General features: G+C 53.7%; 1 protein-coding gene across 6 annotated transcripts in view; it reads left to right on the top strand.

The window, feature by feature from the left end:
* Nucleotides 1-25,854, top strand: part of LOC119954359 (protein AF-10-like) — a 182,639-nt gene that overhangs the window by 139,104 nt on the left and 17,681 nt on the right. For 5 of the 6 annotated variants that reach the window (XM_038779535.1, XM_038779536.1, XM_038779540.1 and 2 more), the window contains 5 exons: nt 4,438-4,510; nt 6,332-6,462; nt 9,538-9,726; nt 12,387-12,475; nt 21,770-22,158. In XM_038779535.1, coding sequence (XP_038635463.1) covers nt 4,438-4,510; nt 6,332-6,462; nt 9,538-9,726; nt 12,387-12,475; nt 21,770-22,158 — 871 coding nt within the window. The remainder of the gene's footprint in view (nt 1-4,437; nt 4,511-6,331; nt 6,463-9,537; nt 9,727-12,386; nt 12,476-21,769; nt 22,159-25,854) is intronic. The other variant, XM_038779541.1, reaches the window with a different exon arrangement.

Consider the following 25,854-nt stretch of genomic DNA (forward strand, 5'->3'; position numbering starts at 1 on the left):
TCGATTCCTGGCTGGGTCACTGTCTGTGTGGAGTCTGTACGTCCTCCCCGTGTGTGCGTGGGTTTCCTCCGGGTGCTCCGGTTTCCTCCCACAGTCCAAAGATGTGCGGGTTAGGTGGATTGGCCATGCTAAATTGCCCGTAGTGTCCTAAAAAGTAAGGTTAAGGGGGGGTTGTTGGGTTACGGGTATAGGGTGGATACGTGGGTTTGAGTAGGGTGATCATTGCTCGGCACAACATTGAGGGCTGAAGGGCCTGTTCTGTACTGTTCTATGTTCTATCTGCCTCTCTTTGCTCCCTCCTCTCCTCTTGAGTTCACCTGTCTACCTCTCCAATCACCATCAGTCCCTCCCCTCGCTTTTCTGTTATCTCTATTTCCACTCCTCTCTCGAAGGCAGTTAGTTATCCTCCTGCCAACTTTGCGATGCCTATACTTATAATGAAGTAGATTTGTGTAAACATGTCATGCTGTCATTCAACTTTCCATTAGCAGACGTTATGGAAAAGTGTAATTACAGTGTGACCAGTTGACATAGGCTGTTTCCGTTACAAGTAGAATCTTGGAAATATAAAAACGGACTTAGATGTCCAAATGGGGATTGATTTACATTTATTTTCTTTTTCACGTACTGTCCAACCCTCCACCGGCAAGAGAAACGATACCTTTGTTTTATGACATGGGCAGCACCACAGAGATAGAGTAGCAATATGTTATAAAAATTACATAGCACGTGGTTCTTTTCAGCTTTTTACATTAGAGACATAAAATTCCTATGTAAACTTGTCACGCTGCAGTTACATTCTTCTGCCAGTGATGGCACTTTAGCATCTCAGTTCTCCATTGTAGACATAAAATTCCTAGGTAAACTTGTCACGCTGCAGTTACATTCTTCTGTCACTAGGTTAAAGTCCAACAGGTTTGTTTCAAACACTTGCTTTCGGAGCACTGCTCCTTCCTCAGGTGAATTCACCTCCGTTCTCCATCCTCAGGCTGTACTGCTTCTCCGCTGTCAGACGTACTATTTAAAAGTCAAGTCATCAAGAAGGAATATTTTTTTAAATTTGATTTATTGTTACTTCAATATGTTCAGGAAGTCTCCAACCCCTGACCCTTCCCACTCCCTCTGCCTTATTATTCTTGCTTTGCTGAAGATTCTCCGTGTGCAGTTATTTTTTGGAATTACAGTCAGTGATACCGTTGGGCGCTACTGTACAAAAATGGGAAGAGATTAAAAGGGTTGTGTATCGTACCTGCAGGATGAAAGAAATGAATTGCTGAAGCACGTGGGTCGAACGCAATAATCAACAGATGGTTGTGAACTGCACAGAGGCTTGGTCTAGAAAGCTCGTGAAGTAGCCGATGGTGTCACGGATTATCATGTGACTAATCTCTTAAAGGGACCATGCAACAGCACAACAATATATTTTTTAGAAAATATTTTATTGAGCAGCACAACAATATCAAGCCATATATATCACTGGGATGAATGAGGGGTTATGAGGTAACAGTGGGTTATAAAATTAGGCTCACAGATCAGTCATTCGTTGTACTGGAGAGCAGGCTCAAAGGGGCCAAATGGCCTGTAGGTCTTCCGAGGTTACTATTATCAAATTAGGAAGTATATTTGGACGATATCAAGCTTTGAGTTTTAAAATCCTGGAAGTTGTCAGGAGGAAAAAGTGAGAAAGGTGATGCAGAGTAAAAGTTGAGGGTAATATTCGCCCAGTTTGGGAAGTGAAACATTTGGCGTTTGATTAGAATTGAAAATCTGTTTTTTTTTTTCGCCTTCCCTCTTTGACACTAATGAAATAACTTTTTCAGGGCCTCAAAAGCACTGATCTTGGTGAATAGGAGGAAGGTGGAGGTGAAAGGTCAGAAAGTCAAGCAGTTCTGGCCAGAAGGAAAGCTGTATAAAGTCAGGAAGCTGTAAGGGGAGCTGCTGAATGGGAGTTTGGGGAGTGGCAGTCGAGACTGATTGACTGATTAAGGATGCATCGCAGTGGCCGGAGAAAGTAAACAGCACTTTAGGGTGGAAAGTGATTGGAGAGAAAGATAAATAATAAATGGGAATGAGGCTGTGAGCAAACACGCTCACGTGGACACCAGAACTGACTCAGCAATCTACCAGCGATCAGGCTCGTAAACCCCATGTGCGCAGGACAATCATCAGCTTTTTGTTCACTTCTGTGATCTGTGCTGGGGCCCACACAAGGAAATAATTTGGACCTGATTTTTCCCAGTTCCAAAATTTCCCTTTCATTCACCCACACAGACAACACAAGCACCTTTTCAAACAGAATCCTGTTTCGGAATCTGTTTGTTTACTGCTAAAGTGAACAGGGTTATGAATGCTTGGGATCGAATAATAAGACTGCAACTTACTGCAGGGACTGAGGGGCAGCATGGTGCCACCGTGGTTAGCATTGCCGCCTCACAACGCCGGCGACACAGGTTCGATCCCGGCTCTGGGTCACAGTCCATGTGCAGTTTGCACATTCTCCCCGAGTCTGTGTGGGTTTCGCCCTCACAACCCAAAGATGTGCCGGGTAGGTGGACTGGCCACGCTAAATTGCCCTTTAATTGCAAATAAATGATTGAGTACTCTAAATTTATATTTTTTTTAAACTCCAGGGATTGAAATAATGGGTGAAATGTACTTGCTTCGTACAACTCTAATCTCCTCCCGCCCTTCACGATATTTGCATTACTGTAATCCTGGCTTTTCAGGACTTAACTTTTGGCAGCCATGCCTTCAGCTACCTGGGATTCCTTCCCTAAATATCGTTACAACCGTACCTCTCCTTTTAATATGCCCCTGCGAGTGTGATTTCTTGGCCTCGTCCTATTCTCCATTTTGTTCTCTCTCCCTTTGTCCATGTTTACCATGGGTCTGGCAGGGTGGTGCAGTGGTTAGCGCTGCTGCCTCAAGGCGCTGAGGTCCAAGGTTCAATCCTTGCCCTGGGTCACTGTCTGTGTGGAGTTTGCACATTTTCACCGTGTCTGTGTGGGTCTCTTTCCCCCCCCCCCACCCACACACACACACACACACACACACACACACACACACACAACCCAAAGATGTGCAGGCTAGGTGGATTGGCCACGCTAAATTGCTCTTTAATTGGAAATAATTAGATACTCTAAAATTTAAAAACAAATTATGGTTCTGCCTGTGCTCTCCACTGTTTTGTTAAGCTGGACAGACCTGGAAATCCCCGAAGTTGATGCCAAGTTAGCTTTTCACCAACGAGCACTTGAGCAAATAATCCGGACCGTCTTTCCGGCGGATTACTGAGGGAGCTGTTGGAATGGGTCCTCCTTCGGATACGATGACAACCAAGACCCGGCATTCCCACTCAGGGGCATGAAAGATGCCGTGGCACATTTTGAAGAACAGGAGGGTTCCTCCCCAGTCTCTGAGTAATATTGATCCCTTGATCAACATCACTAAAACACATCGGGCGCGATTTAACTAAAAGGGAACAAAGTCCCATAGCGAGTGCGTTTAGCTGTATGTTTCCGGGCACTCGCAGCGCGGAGAAACACATGGCTATAAAATGGCACCCACGTTAGATAAGGGGGCTCTGCGGGGAACGCGTTAATAAGGTCGCACATAAACTCTATTTAGTGCACTGAGGTGCTCCACTCGCCAGAACTCCCAGTGTAACAAGCGATCGAGATGCAATGGCTTCCCAATCTCGAGGCCTCCGACACAACCCCCAGCCTATCCCAAGCCACAGTGCACTATGGGAGGACCCCTGCCCCACCCACACACCCCCAACATCCACCCAGGGCACCTCCAGCCCAATTGCCAGCACACAAATGCCAGCTTGACAGTGGCAGTGACTGAGCCAGGAAATTGAACCGAATTGGTATTGACCAGGTGTGTGAGCATTGCAATTCTTCAACTGACTCAACATAAACTTCTGGGAACGATACCCGTTCTCGTTTGGCCTCGTGCCAGTTCTCGCCTTTGTACTTAGTAGCTCCTAAAAATAATTGTTATTGAGTTGATAAAAGAGGAAGGAAGGCAAGCCTTTAAATAACCTTCATATAATGCTTTTGATGTAATATAATGCTTCAAAGCACATCACAGGGGGCCATTAAAACTAAAATTGATAACCAGCAAAAAGAATATTGGGACCAAAAGGTTGGTTAAAGATGTTGGTTTTAAGGAGAACAGAGAGGTTGAGTGGCAGAGGGCGTTAAGAATTCCAGAGTTTAGTACCTAGATGGTTACAGGTATGGGCACCAATGAAGGATTGATGGAAGGAGGAAGTGCGTGGGGGATACAGAGGGAAGCAAGAGATCTCAGAGACTTGTTGGGCTGGAGGAGCAGGGATACAGCCCAGCTTAAACTGCAAGGGTGGGTGGGCTCACAGACCGCTCTTACAAGAACTTGATTTTACAACCTGCTGTGGCTTTGTTTGTTTTTCAGAACCAGATCTGGATGACAATGATTGCAGTTTTGTCTGCAGAGGAAGTTCTTCCAGGGGAAGCCTATCTCCAACGTAAATCTTTCTTTACTTTGTATCCCATTGTTCTAATATGTAAGGATGCATTATCACATTCAAAACTAGGTAGGGCATTCAGGCAACATTAAGCGAAAGCCATTCAGGCCATGAACACCTGCCCCACCATTCAGAAACAGCTTGGCTAATCTACATCCTAGTTCTTGATCTGCCTTTGCTCCATATCCCTTGATAGATGACTTAAGACTTTGAAAACTCCTGTTTCTTGTCAGCACATTAAGGTCCAGTACATCTTTCCAGTTGAAGGACCCATGCCACAATAAGTAGAACAGAGATCTCCCCTCGTGTCCCGGCTAGTATTCTTCTCTTAACCAATACCACTTGAAGCAACAGCATCGAATAACTGGTTATTCACCAATTGTTGGTTCTGGGGTTCTATTGTTGCTTAGCCAATTGCCTGCAATGGCTTCTCTTTGCACGCCTGAAGCCCCCTAAGGATCTATCACTGGCTCCTCCTATTTCTCATCTGAGTTTCCCCTTGGTGACATCATCTTAAAAACATGAAGTCACATCCAACATTTGCGCTCACAACACTCGGCTCTACCTCACCACCTCTCTCCACACCACCACCTCTCTCCACCCTACCTCAGTACCGTCTCCAATTTGTCACATTGCTTCTGCGATATTTAGTACTGGACAAGCAAACATTTACTCCCAACTAGGTATTGGGAAGATCAAAACCTTTGTCTTCAGTTGCCACCATAAGGTTTGTTTCTTAGCCATTGACTGTCATCCCCGGAAAGTGTCTTGAGGTTGGGCCAGATTGTTTGCAACCATGGTGCTGAGTTTGATGAAGGTGAGCTTCCAATTACATATTCCCACCATCAGCAGAGTGGCTAACGTCCAGCTTCAGAACATCAGCAACAAAGCTTCTGCCTTGGCTCATCTGCTGAAATTATCATCCATGCCTTTGTTACCTAACAATTCTAATGCTACCCTGGCCAACCTCATCACCAATCCTCCACAAAGCTAATTGAATCCAAAACTCTTCTGCCCATATCTTTTTTAAAAAAGCATTTTTCTTAATTTTGTCATTTTATACAAAAGTACAAACTACAACAGCAGTAAACTAAAAAAGATAATAGTATAATCTATGCACCCCCCCCCCTCGCGAAACAAACCACTCCCCCCTCCATTTGTTCCCCCCGCCTCCATCACCAGCTAACTGGCCAATTCCTTGAAATACAATATAAACGGTTGCTATCTCCAGTAGAACCCTTCAGTTGACCTCTTCACGGTGTATTTGACTTTCCTGAGGGGCAAAAACTCCAATAAGTCTCCTCGCCACTCCGAGACACCAGGTGGCATCGCCAACCTCCAACGCAACAGGACTCGCCTCCGAGCAACCAACGAGGCGAAAGCCATGACATCTGGCCCCCGCATCCGTCCTCCACTCCGGCATATCCAGCCAAATATAGCAGCTAAAGGTCAGGGCTCCGGCTCAATGTTCAGAATAGCCGACATTGTGCTGAAAAAGGAGATTCAAAAACTTACAAGATTGGGGGAGGACCAAAACGTGTGCGTGTGATTAGCGAAACCCCTTGAATAGCACTTGTAGCTACCCTGAACCCCGGCAAAGAAGCTACTCATTCTGGCTTCAGTGAGGTGCGCCCAATACACTACCTTGAACTGGATCAGGCTCGATCTTGCACACGATGGCTTGGCACTCACCCTGCAAAGGGCCTTACTCCACACCTCCTCCTCCAACACCACCTCCTCCAATACTTCTGCCCATATCTTAACCTATTGCTTTCAAGTTCCATTTCTGACTCTTACCTCTTTCTTCCCCCTACATTGCAGCTCACCCATTGGTGGCTTGTCCATCCTCTACGATCAGGCCATACCCAGTCAGCTGGAGAACGTGCCACAGACGACGTCCAACATAGAGGAGCTCCTGGACAAGCACTGGAGTAGGGAGGGAGGCATTGACAGTAAGTACTTGCTCAGTATTACACAGATGGGAACATCAGACCATTGTCCAGCCCTAAACGCTGGCTGGTGAAGACAGTGTGTCGGCAGTGATCCTTTCAGCCTTTACCATCCAGAACGTTAAGGAGAGATCTAGTAGAGACATTGAAAATAATGACAGGTTTTATCAAACAAAGAGAAACTGTTGTAACTGGGAGTAGATACAGCAACCAGAAGACATGACTGACGTAAAAACCAGGGAAGAGATGAGGAAAGATTTTTCTTTGCAGTGAATTATTTATTTATTTAAAAATTTCGAGTACCCAATTATTTTTTTCCAATTAAGGGGTAATTTAGAGTGGCCAATCTACCTATCCTACACATCTTTAGGTTGTGGGGGTGAGACCCACACAGACACGGGGAGAATGTGCAAACTCCACACGGACAGTGACCCAGGGCCGGGATTTGAACACGGGTCCTCAGCGCCGTGAGGCAGCAGGGCTATCTTTGCAGTGAGTTATGATGACCTGGAATGCATTGAAAGGTCTGAAAAGAAGTCACTAACATGCCGGTGCAGCAGGCAATCAGGAAGATGAATGGCAGGTTAGCCTTCATCACAAGAGGGTTTGTGTAAACGAGTAGCAAAGTCTTGCTTCATTTGTATAGAAACTTGGCTCGGCCGCATCCGGAGTACTAGGTGAAGTTTTAGTCCCCTTATCTTAGGAAGGATATTACTATCATGGAGGGAGCGCAACGAAGGTTCACCAGACCTGTTCCCAGGAGGGCAGGACTATCCTATGGCGGGAGATTGGGGAAACTGGGACTGTTCAATCTAGAGTTTCAAAGCATGGGAGGTGATCTCGTTGCAACCTACACAATAGTAGGATGGTGGTTAGCACTGCTGCCTCATGCCGCTGAGGACCCGGGTTAGTTCCCGGCCCCGGGTTACTGTCCATGTGGAGTTTGCACGTTCTCCCTGTGTCTGCGTGGGTTTCGTCCCCCACAACCCAAAGATGTGCAGGGTAAGAGGATTGGTCACGCTAAATTGCCCCTTAATTGGTAATTAATTATGGGCGGCATGGTGGCACAGTGGTTGGCACTGCTGCCTCTCAGCTCCAGGGACCGGGGTTCAATTCCGGCCTCGGGTGACTATGTGGAGTTTGCACTTTCTCCCCGTGTCTGCGTGGGTTTCCTCCCGCAGTCCAAAGATGTGCAGGTTAGGTGGATTGGCCATGCTGAATTGCCCTGAGTGTTCAAAAAGGTTAGGTGGGGTGACTGGGATAGGGTGATGGTGTGGGCTTAAGTAGGGTGCTCTTTCCAAGGGCCGGTGCAGACTCGATTGGCCGAATGGCCTCCTTCTGCTCTGTAAATTCTATGAATTGGATTTTATTTTTAAAACCTACACAATACTTAAGTGGTTAGCACTATTGCTTCACTGAGCTAGGGACCCGGGTTTGATTCACAGTTTGAGTCACTGTCTGTGCAGAGTCTGCACGTTCTCCCCGTGTCTGCGTGGGTTTCCTCCGGGTGCTCTGGTTTCATCCCACAAGTCCCGAAAGATGTGCTGTTATGTAATTTGGACATTCTGAATTCTCCCTCAGTGTACCCGAAAAGGCGCCGGAATGTGGTGACGAGGGGCTTTTCACAGTAACTTCATTGCAGTGTTAATGTAAGCCTACTTGTGACACTAATAAAGATTATTATTATTAATGAGATAGACAGGGTGGATGCATGTAAGATGTTTCCCCTGGTTGGGGAGTCTAGAAGCAGGGAACGTAATATAAAAGTATGAGGGAACCACAGCTAAATCGCTGGCTTTTAAAGCAGACCAAGGCAGGCCAGCAGCACGGTTCAATTCCCTTACCAGCCTCCCCGAACAGGCGCCAGAATGTGGCGACTAGGGGCTTTTCACAGTAACTTAATTTGAAGCCTACTTGTGACAATATGTGATTTTCATTTCATTTCATTAGGACCGAGCAAAGGAGAAATTGTACTCCAAAGGGTTGTGGATCTTTGGAATTCTCTACCCCAGATGGATGTGGAAGCTCAGTCCTTGTGTATGTTTAAGGCTGAGATTGACAGATTTCTGATCAACAATAATGTAAAGGGATATGGGGATGGTGTGGGAAATGATCAGCCATGGTCATATTAAATGGCGGAGCAAGTTTGATGGGCTGAATGGCCTACTCCTGTTCCTATCTTCCTAAAATCCAGTGGCCGCAGACTCGATAGTAAATTTTAAAAGAAGATTGGATAAATACTTCCAGGGTAAACCTTTACGTGGCTGTGGGAAAAGAGCTGGGAGCTCATCAGATGGCTCTTCCTAAGTTCTTTGTGCAAGGACACCGAGGCGTCTCTGAACGTCAACGTACAGAAGTTGCATATCTTTTAAATAATATTCTGCTTTTATTCTTGAGGACAAAGTGATGGCCCCTCACTCCCCCACATAATGCTCCACAGAATCCCTCCACAGCGCAAAAGGAGTCCATTCAGCCCATCAAGTCTGCACCAACCCTCTGAAAGAACACTTCGCAGGTCCGCTCACCTGGCTCTATCCCATAAACCCATAGCATAACCTGCAGATCCCTGGACATTAAGGGGTAATTTAGCATGACCAATCCACCTAACCCTGCACATCTTTAGACTGTGGGAGGAAATCGGAGCACCCGGAGGGAACCCACGCAGACACGGGGAGAACGTGCAGACTCCGCACAGACAGTGACCCAAGCCAGGAATCAAACCTGGGTCCCTGGCGCTGTGAGGCAGCACTGCTAACCACTGTGCCACCGTGCTACCTATCTGCCACCTTCTTGCCCTCTCACTTAACCTGTTTGTATTTCTTTGCAGCCTCTTGTGCCCTCCCAGCTTACATTTCTGCCCCATTTTGTATTGTGGTAGACGGAAGTTTAATCTAAATGTTAAATCTTCTTGTTGCCAATTCTCACCACGTGAACGGCTACGCGACCAAGTTTGGGTTTGCATCTCGGGAAAGGCTGGCTGAAGATATTGTGAAGCTGGAATGCGTTGGTAGTCTTGGGATTTGGAATAAATATGGAGTGAGAAGCAAAATAATAAATTAATTTCCTTTCATTCCCCAGTTGTGGACATGTTAAAATCATTGCACCTGCTTCAGTTAGACAATCGCCGTTTACAGGAACAGATCATGAACCTCTCTGCAAAAAAAGAACGTCTTCAGCTACTCAACGGCCAACTTTCCGTCCCTTTCGCGAGTGTGACACCCAACAATGGTCCTTCCTCCCAGACCCATCTAATCACCGCCCAGAATGGTAAGAAATGCTTTTCTGTGACCAGCTGATTAATAACATGAGAGTGTGACTGAGCGACCCGCATTGTGAAGGGCCCGATCTGGGTCAGCGTTACGAGCTCTTGACGCCAGCCAAGACCTCGTTTGGGGGGGGCATTGGTCAAGGGGGTGGAGAAATGGCCAGACCTGGGAACATTGGTGGGCATCCAGCCTGTCCCACAAAAATGTGAATACGCACACGCCACACCCGAGTCGGAACCAGTAGCCGAGTGGTTATGTGGAATGATCCAGAGACATGAGTTCAAATCCCACCACAGCCGCTAAGGAATTTAAAATCAGTAAATTAAATAAATTTGAAATTATAAGCTAGAATCCTGATTAATCAGTCGTTGGGGGAGGAAATCTGCCACTTTCGACGTGTGAACCTACATCCATTTGTGGTCGACTCTTACCTGCTCTCTGAAATGTACCACTCAGCTATCAAGGCAATGGCTAACCAGCACGTTCTGGAGGACGATTAGAGGAGAGCAGTATATGCTGGCCTTGCTAGTGGCACTCGCATCCTGTTGAAAAAGAAACCCACTCCTGTAAACTTGCGATCTCCTGGGACGGATAAAAACCCAGCTCCAATTTGGAGGAAAATGAATAATTTATAAATCCCTGGTTTGGCCTCAGTTGGGGTATTGCGTTAAATTCGGGACAGTGCACGTCAGGAAAGATGTAATAGCCTTGGTGGGGTGGGGGGGGGTTGACTAGCTCGGTAACGGGATGAGGGGCTTCAGTTATGTTAAGAGATAAGATTATTGATCTACTTGGAACAAAGATGTTAACGGGAGATTTAACCAAATTATGGAGAGTTTCGGCACGTTGGGCGGGATTCCCCCATTCGGCGGCAGAGTGTCCACGCCTTCGGAAACGCCGTCGTGAACGGGCTGCTGGGAGTACCGATTTGGCCAGCACGGCGCTCCAGCCTCCCATCCCGGTGCAAACTGTGCACCACGGGATCCGCGCATGCACCGTGGAGCCGGCGCCAACCCGTGCTTTTGCGGTGGCCTCCCTCAACGCGCCGGCCCCAATGCAACCCTGGCACGGGTGTTCAGGGTCCAGCCTGCCGATCGGATGCCCCCCCCCCCCGGAATCAGAGCCCGGAGAATCACGTGCCGACGTCGGGTCGGGGCGGCGTGGCCCGGTTGCGGAGGTTCTCCGGCCCGGCCCTGGGCTGGGAGAATCCTGCCCTTTCTTTGTTCAATCAGGATAAACTGTTTCCATTGACGGGACAGAGGGCTGGCGCAGTGGTTAGCACTGCTGCCTCACGGCGCTGAGGACCCTGGTACGATCCCGGCCCTGGGTCACTGTCCGTGTGGAGTTTCTCCACGTGTCTGTGTGGGTTTCGCCCCCACAACCCAAAGATGTGCAGGTTAGGTGGATTGGCCTCGCTAAATTGCCCCTTAATTGAAATTTTGAAAAAATAAGGTAACCAGAGGGCAAAGATTTAGGTATTGCAAGGTAGAGGGAAAGAGCAAGGAAGTGGGACTAATTGTGCAGCTCTTTAAAAGAGGCAGCAGGGGTGTTATAGGCTGAATGGCCTCTACCTGCACTGTCTGATACGATAAATCTAAAAGAGATTAGCATTGCTGCCTACGGCGCTGAGAACCCGGGTTCGAATCCCGGCCCTGTCTGTGTGGAGCCTGCACATTCTCCCCGTGTCTGCGTGGGTTTCGCCCCAACAACCCAAAGATGTGCAGGTTAGGTGGATTGGCCATGCTAAATTGCCCCTTAATTGGAAAAATAATTGGGTACTCTAAATTTTTATTTTTTTAAAATTTTTAATCTAAAAGAGATAACAAAACTGAATGAAAAGGAGAAGTAATTTTAATATTGATCGTGTTGGTGCTGTGGTTTTCATTTGCCAATGCATGGACTGGCTGATTGTGACCCAATGAAACACCAAACAATATCGCCAAGCAAGATAACTGGAATTTGCCTTACTGAGTCCTACAAACATGTAGAGTTCACTAAAGGTAACATTGGCCCTTTCGATATTACAAGCGAGGCTGCCAATTTTCTGTTTTCAGAATTGCACAAAACCCTGGGTTAACAGGAGGGTCAGTGACCAGAGCACACAGATTTAATATTAGTGGCAAATGAGCCAGAGGGATGTTTTTGTGGGAATCCCACAGCGTAACTGGCTACTCGATCTCGCCAGACAACTGATGCTCTCTGGCGTGGCCTTCAGAGGAGACTGAAGGTTGGGGCCTATCAACGTGTTCCAACGTTAGAGACCTCGTGGTTTTATTCATAGAAGGGTGTTGGCCAAATTCACATTCCATCCTGTCCCAGGCACGCACACATTTCAACTGACGCCATCAAAAAATTGATTTTCTGGTCACACTTGACTGTTGGCGAGATCTTGCTGTGCACAAATTGCCAGCTGTATTTTTCTACATAATAATGATTTTGTTCATTCGATGTGAAACATATTGGGACGTCCCAACAGATGTGATATGAGCTTTGACTAAGTGGAAGCTTGTTCTGAAGTTGGTTTCTTTGGAATTGGATTGAGTTTTTACTTTGGTCATTGGGTTCTGCTGCTGCGTTGAAAGAGCAACAGACACAATTTTTTTCTGTTTAAGTAGTTCTGGTTGACTGTTAATCAATGTCGCCTCTTTTTCCTGGGTGTAGCTTGCAGCTCTGAGCTGCTGAACAGCAGTAAGAGTCCCCCATCGAAAAGCAGTTTCCTGACTGAGAATTCGCTCTCTGCATCATCAGAGGTACGTGGCCTGGGTGGTGTCCATGTTTTCTGCATCCTGGGTCCAACTTTTTACAATATTCTGATCAAATAGATGCCCTCAGGCCTGGGCTGCACCAGACTGTCTTGTACGTGAATCACCAGATGTCTCAATGTGGGTCACCTGGGAGAGAGCCCAGAACATGGAGATACAGCCTTAAAATTGGAGTTAGGCTGTTCAGGGTTATGGCAGTAAGCAGTTCTTCACACACAGGGGAAGAGGAGAGAGGTTTGATAGACTTTTGTTAGGCAGGGTGTTAAAGAAAATGGGAGCGAGGCAGGTAGAAAGAGTTAAAGATACAATTCAGCTGTTGCATAATTAAACAGTGGACCAAGCTCGAAGGGCTGAATGGCCCATTCTGATTTCAATCTTCGTAAATCAAACAATGGTCAGAAAATCTACACCTTTTAACGTTTATAGAGATTGTGGTGAAATTTCCTAGTAAAATTTAAGATGACACACTATTTCCAGTGAGGCAAAACTTTGGTGTACTCCGGAGGAGGTGCAGCATTGTCTACCGAGCCAAATATCACGTGTTAAACTCTGTTCCCATCACTCATTTTTGAAAGATTTTTTTTTTTTTTTTTTTTAATTTAGATTAGCCAATTATTTTTTCCAATTAAGGGGCAATTTAGCGTGGCCAATCCACCTACTCTGCACATTTTTGGGTTGTGGGGGCGAAACCCACGCAGACACGGGGAGAATATGCAAACTCCACACGGACAGTGACCCAGAGCCGGGATCGAACCTGGGACCTCAGCGCCGTGAGGCGGTTGTGCTAACCACTAGGCCACCGTGCTGCCCTCATTTTTGAAAGATGTTGTATCTTCACCCTTTTCCCTGGGGGAACAACGTGTAGTTTGCAGGCTGATAAACAGTCAGACACAACAACTTGCAATTAGATAGCGCCGTTCATTTAGCAAAATATCACACTAGCTGAGTGTTGCCATGCAAAACCTGACACTAAATCGCCAAAGGAAATATTTGGGGCAGATGATGAAAAGATTGGTAAGAGGTAGATTTTACTGAGCACTTTAAAGTAGGTGGGGAGCGTTGGCGGGGAGGTGGGGAGAGTTGGCGAGGTGGGGAGAGTTGGCGAGGTGGGGAGAGTTGGCGGGGTGGGGAGCGTTGGCGGGGTGGGGGGGGCGTTGGCGAGGTGGGGAGAGTTGGCGAGGTGGGGAGAGTTGGCGGGGTGGGGAGAGTTGGCGGGGTGGGGAGCGTTGGCGGGGTGGGGAGCGTTGGCGGGGTGGGGAGCGTTGGCGGGGTGGGGAGAGTTGGCGGGGTGGGGATAGTTCGCGGGGTGGGGAGAGTTGGCGGGGTGGGGAGCGTTGGCGAGGTGGGGAGCGTTGGCGAGTTGGGGGGCGTTGGCGAGGTGGGGAGCGTTGGCGGGGAGGGGAGCGTTGGCGGGGTGGGGAGCGTTGGCGGGGTGGGGAGCGTTGGTGGGGCGGGGGGCGCTGGCGGGGTGGGGAGCGTTGGCGAGGTGGGGGGGCATTGGCGAGGTGGGGGGCGTTGGCGAGGTGGGGAGCGTTGGCGAGGTGGGGAGCGTTGGCGAGGTGGGAAGCGTTGGCGAGGTGGGAAGCGTTGGCGAGGTGGGGAGCGTTGGCGAGGTGGGGAGCGTTGGCACGGTGGGGAGAGTTAGCGGGGTGGGGGGGCATTGGAGGGGTGGGGAGAGTTGGCGAGGTGGGGAGCGTTGGCGAGGTGGGGGGCGTTGGCGAGGTGGGGAGCGTTGGCGAGGTGGGGGGCGTTGGCGAGGTGGGGAGCGTTGGCGAGGCGGGGAGAGTTGGCGGGGTGGGGAGAGGTGGCGGGGCGAGGAGAGTTGGCGGGGCGGGGAGAGTTGGCGAGGTGGGGAGCGTGGTGGGGGGCGCTGGCGGGGTGGGGAGCGTTGGCGGGGTGGGGAGCGTTGGCGAGGTGGGGAGCGTTGGCGAGGTGGGGAGCGTTGGCGGGGTGGGGAGCGTTGGCGGGGTGGGGGGCGTTGGCGGGGTGGGGAGCGTTGGCGGGGTGGGGAGCGTTGGCGGGGTGGGGTGCATTGGCGGGGTGGGGAGCGTTGGCGAGGTAGGGGGCGTTGGCGAGGTGGGGGGCGTTGGCGGGGCGAGGAGAGTTGGCGGGGCGGGGAGAGTTGGTGGGGGGGCGTTGGCGAGGTGGGGGGCGTTGGCGTGGTGGGGCGTTAGCGGGGCGGGGCGCGTTGGCGGGGCGGGGAGCGTTGGCGGGGTGGGGAGAGTTGGTGAGGTGGGGGGGCATTGGCAGGGTGGGGGGAGTTGGTGAGGTGGGGGGGCATTGGCGGGGTGGGGAGAGTTGGCGAGGTGGGGAGAGTTGGCGGGGTGGGGAGCGTTGGCAGGGCGGGGAGAGTTGGTGAGGTGGGGGGGGCATTGGCAAGGTGGGGAGCGTTGGCGGGGTGGGGAGCGTTGGCGGGGCGGGGAGCGTTGGCAGGGTGGGGAGAGTTGGTGAGGTGGGGGGGCATTGGCAGGGTGGGGAGAGTTGGTGAGGTGGGGGGGCATTGGCGGGGTGGGGAGAGTTGGCGAGGTGGGGAGAGTTGGCGGGGTGGGGAGCGTTGGCAGGGCGGGGAGAGTTGGTGAGGTGGGGGGGCATTGGCAAGGTGGGGAGCGTTGGCGGGGTGGGGAGCGTTGGCGAGGTGGGGAGCGTTGGCGAGGTGGGGAGTGTTGGCGGGGTGGGGAACGTTGGCAGGGCGGGGAGAGTTGGTGAGGTGGGGGGGCGTTGGCGGGGTGGGGAGAGTTGGCGGGGTGGGGAGCGTTGGCGAGGTGGGGAGCGTGGTGGGGGGCGCTGGCGGGGTGGGGAGAGTTGGCGGGGTGGGGAGCGTTGGGGTGGGGAGCGTTGGCGAGGTGGGGAGCGTTGGCGAGGTGGGGAGCGTTGGCGAGGTGGGGAGCGTTGGCGAGGCGGGGAGAGTTGGCGGGGTGGGGAGAGTTGGCGAGGTGGGGAGCGTTGGCGAGGTGGGGGGCGTTGGCGAGGTGGGAAGCGTTGGCGAGGTGGGGAGAGTTGGCGGGGCGAGGAGAGTTGGCGGGGCGAGGAGAGTTGGCGGGGCGAGGAGAGTTGGCGGGGCGAGGAGAGTTGGCGGGGCGAGGAGAGTTGGCGGGGCGAGGAGAGTTGGCGGGGCGAGGAGAGTTGGCGGGGCGGGGAGAGTTGGCGAGGTGGGGAGCGTGGTGGGGGGCGCTGGCGGGGTGGGGAGCGTTGGCGGGGTGGGGAGCGATGGCGAGGTGGGGAGCGTTGGCGAGGTGGGGATCGTTGGCGGGGTGGGGAGCGTTGGCGGGGTGGGGGGCGTTGGCGGGGTGGGGAGCGTTGGCGGGGTGGGGAGCGTTGGCGGGGTGAGGAGCGTTGGCGAGGTAGGGGGCGTTGGCGAGGTGGGGGGCGTTGGCGGGGCGAGGAGAGTTGGCGGGGCGGGGAGAGTTGGTGGGGGGGCGTTGGCGAGGTGGGGGGCGTTGGCGTGGTGGGGCGTTAGCGGGGCGGGGCGCGTTGGCGGGGCGGGGAGCGTTGGCAGGGTGGGGAGAGTTGGTGAGGTGGGGGGGCATTGGCAGGGTGGGGAGAGTTGGTGAGGTGGGGGGGCATTGGCGGGGTGGGGAGAGTTGGCGAGGTGGGGAGAGTTGGCGGGGTGGGGAGCGTTGGCAGGGCGGGGAGAGTTGGTGAGGTGGGGGGGCATTGGCAGGGTGGGGAGAGTTGGTGAGGTGGGGGGGCATTGGCGGGGTGGGGAGAGTTGGCGAGGTGGGGAGCGTTGGCGGGGTGGGGAGCGTTGGCAGGGCGGGGAGAGTTGGTGAGGTGGGGGGGGCATTGGCAAGGTGGGGAGCGTTGGCGGGGTGGGGAGCGTTGGCGAGGTGGGGAGCGTTGGCGAGGTGGGGAGTGTTGGCGGGGTGGGGAACGTTGGCAGGGCGGGGAGAGTTGGTGAGGTGGGGGGGCGTTGGCGGGGTGGGGAGAGTTGGCGGGGTGGGGAGCGTTGGCGAGGTGGGGAGCGTGGTGGGGGGCGCTGGCGGGGTGGGGAGAGTTGGCGGGGTGGGGAGCGTTGGGGTGGGGTGCGTTGGCGAGGTGGGGAGCGTTGGCGAGGTGGGGAGCGTTGGCGAGGTGGGGAGCGTTGGCGAGGCGGGGAGAGTTGGCGGGGTGGGGAGAGTTGGCGAGGTGGGGAGCGTTGGCGAGGTGGGGGGCGTTGGCGAGGTGGGAAGCGTTGGCGAGGCGGGGAGAGTTGGCGGGGCGAGGAGAGTTGGCGGGGCGAGGAGAGTTGGCGGGGCGAGGAGAGTTGGCGGGGCGAGGAGAGTTGGCGGGGCGAGGAGAGTTGGCGGGGCGAGGAGAGTTGGCGGGGCGAGGAGAGTTGGCGGGGCGAGGAGCGTTGGCGGGGCGGGGAGAGTTGGCGAGGTGGGGAGCGTGGTGGGGGGCGCTGGCGGGGTGGGGAGCGTTGGCGGGGTGGGGAGCGTTGGCGAGATGGGGAGCGTTGGCGAGGTGGGGATCGTTGGCGGGGTGGGGAGCGTTGGCGGGGTGGGGGGCGTTGGCGGGGTGGGGAGCGTTGGCGGGGTGGGGAGCGTTGGCGGGGTGGGGAGCGTTGGCGGGGTGGGGAGCGTTGGCGAGGTAGGGGGCGTTGGCGAGGTGGGGGGCGTTGGCGGGGCGAGGAGAGTTGGCGGGGCGGGGAGAGTTGGTGGGGGGGCGTTGGCGAGGTGGGGGGCGTTGGCGTGGTGGGGCGTTAGCGGGGCGGGGCGCGTTGGCGGGGCGGGGAGCGTTGGCAGGGTGGGGAGAGTTGGTGAGGTGGGGGGGCATTGGCGGGGTGGGGAGAGTTGGTGAGGTGGGGGGGCATTGGCGGGGTGGGGAGAGTTGGCGAGGTGGGGAGAGTTGGCGGGGTGGGGAGCGTTGGCAGGGCGGGGAGAGTTGGTGAGGTGGGGGCGGCATTGGCAAGGTGGGGAGCGTTGGCGGGGTGGGGAGCGTTGGCGGGGCGGGGAGCGTTGGCAGGGTGGGGAGAGTTGGTGAGGTGGGGGGGCATTGGCAGGGTGGGGAGAGTTGGTGAGGTGGGGGGGCATTGGCGGGGTGGGGAGAGTTGGCGAGGTGGGGAGAGTTGGCGGGGTGGGGAGCGTTGGCGAGGTGGGGAGAGTTGGCGGGGTGGGGAGCGTTGGCAGGGCGGGGAGAGTTGGTGAGGTGGGGGGGCATTGGCAAGGTGGGGAGCGTTGGCGGGGTGGGGAGCGTTGGCGAGGTGGGGAGCGTTGGCGAGGTGGGGAGTGTTGGCGGGGTGGGGAACGTTGGCAGGACGGAGAGAGTTGGTGAGGTGGGGGGGCGTTGGCGGAGTGGGGAGAGTTGGCGGGGTGGGGAGCGTTGGCGAGGTGGGGAGCGTGGTGGGGGCACTGGCGGGGTGGGGAGAGTTGGCGGGGTGGGGAGCGTTGGGGTGGGGAGCGTTGGCGAGGTGGGGAGCGTTGGCAAGGTGGGGAGCGTTGGCGAGGTGGGGAGCGTTGGCGAGGTGGGGAGCGTTGGCGAGGTGGGGAGCGTTGGCGAGGTGGGGGGCGTTGGCGGGGTGGGGAGCGTTGGCGGGGTGGGGAGCGTTGGCGGGGTGGGGAGCGTTGGCGGGGTGGGGAGCGTTGGCGAGGTGGGGGCGTTGTCGAGGTGGGGGGCGTTGGCGAGGTGGGGGGCGTTGGCGGGGCGAGGAGAGTTGGCAGGGTGGGGAGAGTTGGTGAGGTGGGGGGGCATTGGCGGGGTGGGGAGAGTTGGTGAGGTGGGGGGGCATTGGCGGGGCGGGGAGAGTTGTTGAGGTGGGGGGGCATTGGCAGGGTGGGGAGAGTTGGCGAGGTGGGGGGCGTTGGCGGGGCGGGGAGCGTTGGCAGGGTGGGGAGAGTTGGTGAGGTGGGGGGGCATTGGCGGGGTGGGGAGAGTTGGCGAGGTGGGGAGAGTTGGCGGGGTGGGGAGAGTTGGCGGGGTGGGGAGCGTTGGCGAGGTGGGGAGCGTTGGCGAGGTGGGGAGCGTTGGCGAGGTTGGAACGTTGGCGGGGTGGGGAGCGTTGGCGGGGTGGGGAGAGTTGGCGGGGTGGGGAGCGTTGGCGGGGTGGGGAGCGTTGGCGAGGTGGGGAGCGTTGGCGGGGTGGGGAGCGTTGGCGAGGTGGGGAGCATTGGCGAGGTGGGGGGCGCTGGCGGGGTGGGGAGAGTTGGCGGGGTGGGGAGCGTTGGCGAGGTGGGGGGGCATTGGCGAGGTGGGGGGCGTTGGCGAGGTGGGGAGCGTTGGGGTGGGGAGAGTTGGCGTGGTGGGGAGAGTTGGCGTGGTGGGGAGCGTTGGCGGGGTGGGGAGCGTTGGCGGGGTGGGGAGCGTTGGCGGGGTGGGGAGCGTTGGCGGGGTGGGGAGCGTTGGCGGGGTGGGGAGAGTTGGCGGGGTGGGGAGAGTTGGCGGGGTGGGGAGAGTTGGCGAGGTGGGGGGCGTTGGCGAGGTGGGGAGCGTTGGCGGGGTGGGAAGCGTTGGCGAGGTGGGAAGCGTTGGCGAGGTGGGAAGCGTTGGCGAGGTGGGAAGCGTTGGCGAGGTGGGGAGCGTTGGCGAGGTGGGGAGCGTTGGCAGGGTGGGGAGAGTTAGCGGGGTGGGGGGGCATTGGAGGGGTGGGGAGAGTTGGCGAGGTGGGGAGCGTTGGCGAGGTGGGGGGCGTTGGCGAGGTGGGGAGCGTTGGCGAGGCGGGGAGAGTTGGCGGGGTGGGGAGAGTTGGCGAGGTGGGGGGCGTTGGCGAGGTGGGAAGCGTTGGCGGGGCGAGGAGAGTTGGCGGGGCGAGGAGAGTTGGCGGGGCGAGGAGAGTTGGCGGGGCGCTGGCGGGGTGGGGAGAGTTGGCGGGGTGGGGAGCGTTGGCGAGGTGGGGGGGCATTGGCGAGGTGGGGGGCGTTGGCGAGGTGGGGAGCGTTGGGGTGGGGAGAGTTGGCGGGGTGGGGAGAGTTGGCGGGGTGGGGAGAGTTGGCGGGGTGGGGAGCGTTGGCGGGGTGGGGAGCGTTGGCGGGGTGGGGAGCGTTGGCGAGGTGGGGAGCGTTGGCGAGGTGGGGAGCGTTGGCGTGGTGGGGAGCGTTGGCAGGGTGGGGAGAGTTAGCGGGGTGGGGGGGCATTGGAGGGGTGGGGAGAGTTGGCGAGGTGGGGAGCGTTGGCGAGGTGGGGGGCGTTGGCGAGGTGGGGAGCGTTGGCGGGGTGGGGAGAGTTGGCGGGGTGGGGAGCGTTGGCGGGGTGGGGAGCGTTGGCGAGGTGGGGAGCGTTGGCGAGGTGGTGAGCGTTGGCGAGGTGGGGAGCGTTGGCGAGGTGGGGGGCGTTGGCGGGGTGGGGAGCGTTGGCGGGGTGGGGAGCGTTGGCGGGGTGGGGGGGCGTTGGCGAGGTGGGGGGCGTTGGCGGGGCGAGGAGAGTTGGCGGGGCGGGGAGAGTTGGTGGGGGGGGCGTTGGCGTGGTGGGGCGTTAGCGGGGCGGGGAAAGTTGGCGGGGCGGGGAGCGTTGGCAGGGTGGGGAGAGTTGGTGAGGTGGGGGGGCATTGGCAGGGTGGGGAGAGTTGGTGAGGTGGTGGGGCATTGGCGGGGTGGGGAGAGTTGGCGAGGTGGGGAGAGTTGGCGGGGTGGGGAGCGTTGGCAGGGCGGGGAGAGTTGGTGAGGTGGGGGGGGGCATTGGCAAGGTGGGGAGCGTTGGCGGGGTGGGGAGCGTTGGCGAGGTGGGGAGCGTTGGCGAGGTGGAGAGTGTTGGCGGGGTGGGGAGCGTTGGCAGGGCGGGGAGAGTTGGTGAGGTGGGGGGGCGTTGGCGGGGTGGGGAGCGTTGGCGAGGTGGGGAGCGTTGGCGAGGTGGGGAGTGTTGGCGAGGTGGGGAGCGTGGATGGGAGGCAATTTCACAGCTGAGTGCCCAGGCAGGTGAAGGCACGTCCGTCAATGATGGACGAATAGAAATTGCGTGTGTAAGAGAGTGGAGCGCAGACCTCTCGGAGGTTTGTCGGACTGGAACTGGTTACAGAATTAGGGAGGGATGAGGCCATGGAAGAGTTTGAAATCAAGGATGTAGATTTTAAACTCGAGGTACTGCTTAACCAATGGGTCAGTGTTGGTCAGTGAGCACCGGGATGATGGGTAAACAGGACCTGGGTGGTCAGTTATATATGGGCGAAGATTTTGTGGTTTCCCACGATCCCACTGGATGTTAGTGTCCCCCTAGATGTCCAACCTGAATTCGGAGACAGAATTGTCTGGTGTGGGGTTCGAACCCTCTACTGCCAGATGCAGAAAAGCTTTGCTCCCTTTTTATTTTGGTGTGCGTGAATATGTCAGATCCCATATTGTTTTGGTGGCTTTTTTTTGTCAGTCCAGGCTATTGATCTTCTCTAAATTAAAGCCAGATTAATGGATCATCCATTGTTCCTGTGTGGGATCTTGCTGTACATAAAACAGCACCCACCTGTGTAAATAACAGCCAAGGAACTTGCGAAGTAACTCATTACCAGCGGTACAGCAAATGGCCATTCAGCCCAGTAGCTCTGTGCTGGTGTTTAGACTGCGCACAGGTCTCCTCCTGACTATCAGCGTACCTTTCTGTTGCTTTCGCCCTCATATCCTTATCCAGCTTCTCTTCAATGCCTCCATTCTGTACCACATGGAAGCGAGTTCGATATTCTCACCACTGGCTGAGCGAAGAAATTTCTCCTGAATTCCTCTTAAGAATTTATTAGGACCTATTTAATACTGATGGTCCAAAGCTTTGGACTCCAGGTCTTTCCTTATGTCAACCCTATTGAACCCTTTCATAATTTGTTTCGAATAGAAATTGGTAGGACTGAGGACCCGGGTTCGATCCCGGCTCTGGGTCACTGTCCGTGTGGAGTTTGCACGTTCTCCCCGTGTCTGCGTGGGTTTCGCCCCCACAACCCAAAGATGTGCAGGTTAAGTGGATTGGCCATGCTAAATTGCCCGTAGTGTCCTAATAAAAGTAAGGTTAAGGGGGGGATTGTTGGGTTACGGGTATAGGGTGGATTAGTAGGGTGATCATTGTTCGGCACAACATTGAGGGCCGAAGGGCCTGTTCTGTGCTCTATGCTCTATGTGCAGGTTAAGTGGATTGGCCGCGCTAAATTGCCCAAAAATTGGAGAAAAAATAATTGGGTACTCGAAATTTTTTAAAAAAGGAATAGACCTTGGTTAACTCATCTCTCAGCCCTCTCTGTTCTAGTTTAGAGAGCTTTTTTAAAATAGACTTAATTGTGATTAAGTGTTCTCGAAATGCATAGATTAGAAATATTTCTTGTTTGAGGGTTAAATCAGATAAATTGACTCCATCTTCGCATGGAGCTAAATTGGATCCTTCTCTCCCTTTCTTCAGGATCTGCGTTCCGGTTGCCACAGTAGAAGCAGTTCATCTTCGTCCCTACAGAGTACTCCCCCTCCTGCCCTGCCTCCATTGCAGCAAAGCCCAGTCTCGCTCCAGATCCCCGGGGTGACTGGAATGCAGCAGCATGTTAATGGCCTGACCAGGACCTGCGTGGGAAGTATGGCCACCAGCACCTCCATGGCAACAACGGCATTCTCTACCACGCCAACTATGGGCGGGATGATAGGATGCCCTCCAGGAAGCCAATTGGCCAGCAACGGTATTGTCGGTCCTTTGAATGGTGTCAACCAATCGTCTGCATCTGTGGCATCGATCCATAACTCCCTCCCACATTCGTCTACATCCCTTAATGTTCCACCGTCAGCCAGCCTCTGTAACAGGTCAGATTACTGCATTTTTCTGTGGGCAGGTAAACCTCACTCGAAAGGTGCTGCCTAACATGTGACTGTGTCCATCTAATCAGATAATCATGTCTTAGCTCTGTGGACAGGATCCAGTGCAATAGTTTGGCCAAAGGAACAGGGCATTCATGAGATGCTCTGCCATTGTGTAGTGAGGAAATAAACAATTTCTAATTGCACCTTTCATGCCTCATGATGTCCCAAAGATTATTTAAGTGTAGTCACTCTTTATGATCTTAAGATCACAGAATTATTGAGTTGTTACGTTGAAGAAGGAGGCCGTTCACCCATCGTGCCTGTACCGGCTCTCCAAATGAGCATTATATCTTAGTGCCATTCTCCTGCCTTTACCCCGTACCCCTGTGCATTGTTTTCTATTCAAATAATTATCTAATGCCCTCTTGAATGCCTCAATTGAACCTGCCTCCACCACAATTCCAGGCCGTGCACTCCAGATCTGAAACATTCGTTGTGTGAAAAAGCTTTTTCTCACATCACAGTCGCTTCTTTTGCAAATCACTTCAAATCTGTGCCCTCACATTCTCCATCCTTTTACGAATGGGAAAGGTTTCTCCCGATCTACTCTGTCCCGCCCCCTCATGATTTTGAGCATGTCTGTCAAATCTCCTCTTAACCTTCTTCTCTCCAAGGAGAACAGTCCCAACCCCTCCAATCTATCCTCACAACTGAAGTTTCTCGTCCCCGGCAACATTCTTGCCAACCTCTTCCCCACTCTCTCCAATGTGTTCACATCCTTCCTTTAGTGTGGCGCCCAGAACTGTACACAATACTCCAGCTGAGGACTAACTAGTGTCACATACAAGCTCAGCATAACCTCCTTGCTCCTGTACTCTGCCTTTATTACTAAAGCCCAGAATACTCTTTGCTTCGGCAGTATGGTGGTGCAGTGGTTAGCACTGCTGCCTCACAGCGTCGAGGTCCCAGGTTCGATCCCTGCTCTGGGTCACTGTCTGTGTGGAGTTTGCACATTCTCCCCGTGTTTGCATGGGTTTCGCCCCCACAACCCAAAACATGTGCAGGCTAGGTGGATTAGCCACGCTAAATTGCCCCTTAATTGGGAAAAAATGAATTGGGTACTCCAAATTTATTTTTAAAATGAATACTCTTTCCTTTATTAACTGCCCTCTCCCACCTGTCCTGCCAACTTCAATGATATATGTACATACACCCAAGTCCCTCTGCTCCTGAATCCCCATAAGAATTGTAACCCTTATTTCATATTGTCTCCATGTTCTTCCTAACAAAATGCATCACATCACACTTCTCCACGTTGAACTTCATCTGCCACCTTTCAGCCCATGACGCCAACTTGACTATGTCCTTTTGAAGTTCTACACTGTCCTCTTCACAGTTTACAATACTTCCAAGTTTTATTTAACCCGCAAACTTTAAAATTATCCCCTGCACCAAGATACAGATCATTGGAAGGTATCGGGAATAGCAAGAGTCCCAATACTGACCCCTGGGACCATCGCTGCAAACTTTCCTCTAATCCAGAAATATCCATTGTTTGTTACTCTCTGCTTCCTATTATTCAGCCAATTTTGTATCCACTTTGCTACATCCCTTTTATTCCATGAACTCTAACTTTTCTCACGCACCTGTTGTGTGGCGCTGTATCGAATGCCTTTTGAAAGTCCATGGACATCACATCAGTAGCAGTAGCCGAATCCACCCTTTCTGCTCCCACCTCAAAAAAAACTCCGGCAAGTTAGTTAAACATGATTTCCCCTTTTGAAATCCATGCTGGCTCTTCCTAATCAACCCACACTTTTCCATGTGACTACTAATTCTATCCCGAATAATTGTTTCTAAACGCTTGTCCTCTATATATGTTAAACTAATGGCCTGTAATTGCTGGGGCTACCCTTTCTGCAATTCTCCTGGCACCTCCCCAGTCTAGAGAAGACTGGAAGATTATGGCCAGCGCCCCTGACAATTTCCATTCTCACTTCCTTCAATATCGCCTCTGTATTCCTCCTGGTTCTCAACCTGACACATGGAATCAGCACACTTTCTTGTCTTAATTTCTTTCTCCGTTTTCATCCAGGGAGCTCTGGATTTGATTGTTCTATCTTTCCCTTTTTTTAAAATAAGTTTAGAGTACCCAATTCATTTTTTCCAATTAAGAGGCAATTTAGCGTGGCCAATCCACCTACCCTTCACATCTTTGGGTTGTGGGGGTGAGACCCACGCAGACACGGGGAGAATGTGCAAACTCCACACGGACAGTGACCCGGGGCCAGGATCGAACCTGGGACCTCGGCGCCGTGAGGCAGCAGTGCTATCCCACTGCGCCACCGTGCTGCCCCTATCTTTCCCTTTTAAAGGAATAAGGCTGTGTCTGGACCATTTCTGTTTTGAAGGTAGCCCATCGTTCAGCTAAGTATTTCCTGCCAACCTTCGTTCCAGTCTAACTGGCCCAGCTCCGTTCTCGCCCCATTCACTGGGCTGTTCCCCAGTTAATTATTTTTACTCTGGATTGCCGTGTATCTCTTTCTACCATCACCCTGAACCTTACAGCGCAGTGATCGCTGTCTGCTAAATGCTCCCCAACGACACTTGATCTACTTGGCCCACCTCTTTTCCAAGAACCCGATGCAACAGTGAATCCTTTTCTAAATAAAATAAAAGCAAATTTCTGCGGATGCTGGAATCTGAAAACAAAAGAGAAAAGGCTGATAAATCTAAGCAGGCCTGGCAGCATCTGTAAGGAGGGAAAAGAGATAACGATTCGAGTCCAGGTGACCTTTTGTCAAAGCTGCTGCTGCCAAACAGGCTGAGTTTTTCCAGCATTTTCTCTTTTGATTAGTGAATCCTTTCTTGTCGGACTGGACACAAACAGCTGTAGAAAATTGATCTGAACACAATCTAGAAACTTATGCCGCTCTCACAGTTTACACTATCCCTGTCCCAGCCTACATTCGGGTAATTAAAGTCCCTCATAATAAGAATTAGGAGCAGGAGTAGGCCATTCGGCCCCATGACCCTGCTGCACCGTTCAGGTAAAAAATCTCATCCGTCTTTTCAAATCCCTCCATCATCCTGCGCTGCCGATGTAACCTTCTCCAGCCCTACAACCACCACCCCCCTCTCCCGAGAACTGCGCTCACCCAATTCTTGTCTCTTGTGCATCCTCCATTTCCTTCCCTTCATTATTGGTGGCCGTGCCTTCAGAGGCCGAGACCCCAAGCTCTAGAATCCTCTCACTAAACCGCCCTGCCTCTCTCGGCACTCCACTAAGACTTTGATGCCCCCCAAAAAAATCTTTCTCCGAGCCTCTGTTGTGCGGCTTGAAGCCACAACTTGGAGGGTGAGCCCACTGCTCAGCATGGCTGACATCTGTAACACTGGGAAACTTCCAGAACAGTCCTGGAAGTTTGGCAAAGCTAGCTGGCTAGGAGCATAATGAGCGTACAGACCTTCGAATATCCAGGCATGCCACACTCCGCGTGCTTGATCCACCTTCGTGTTTCAGTTCATCATCCGCTCCCCCACCGCATCGTCCATGGAAATTCACCTTCATTAGTCGCTTGGCTGCAGGCATTGCTTTTGTCCACGTTGTCTTCCTGTGCTTTGGTTAATGGGGAGAACTAATTGTGTAGTGTAAATAGGGAGGGGTGGGGGAGGGATGTTTCACCGTTGGCACGTTAC

The sequence above is a fragment of the Scyliorhinus canicula genome, chromosome 19, assembly GCF_902713615.1.
Source record: "Scyliorhinus canicula chromosome 19, sScyCan1.1, whole genome shotgun sequence".
Lineage (NCBI taxonomy): Eukaryota > Metazoa > Chordata > Chondrichthyes > Carcharhiniformes > Scyliorhinidae > Scyliorhinus > Scyliorhinus canicula.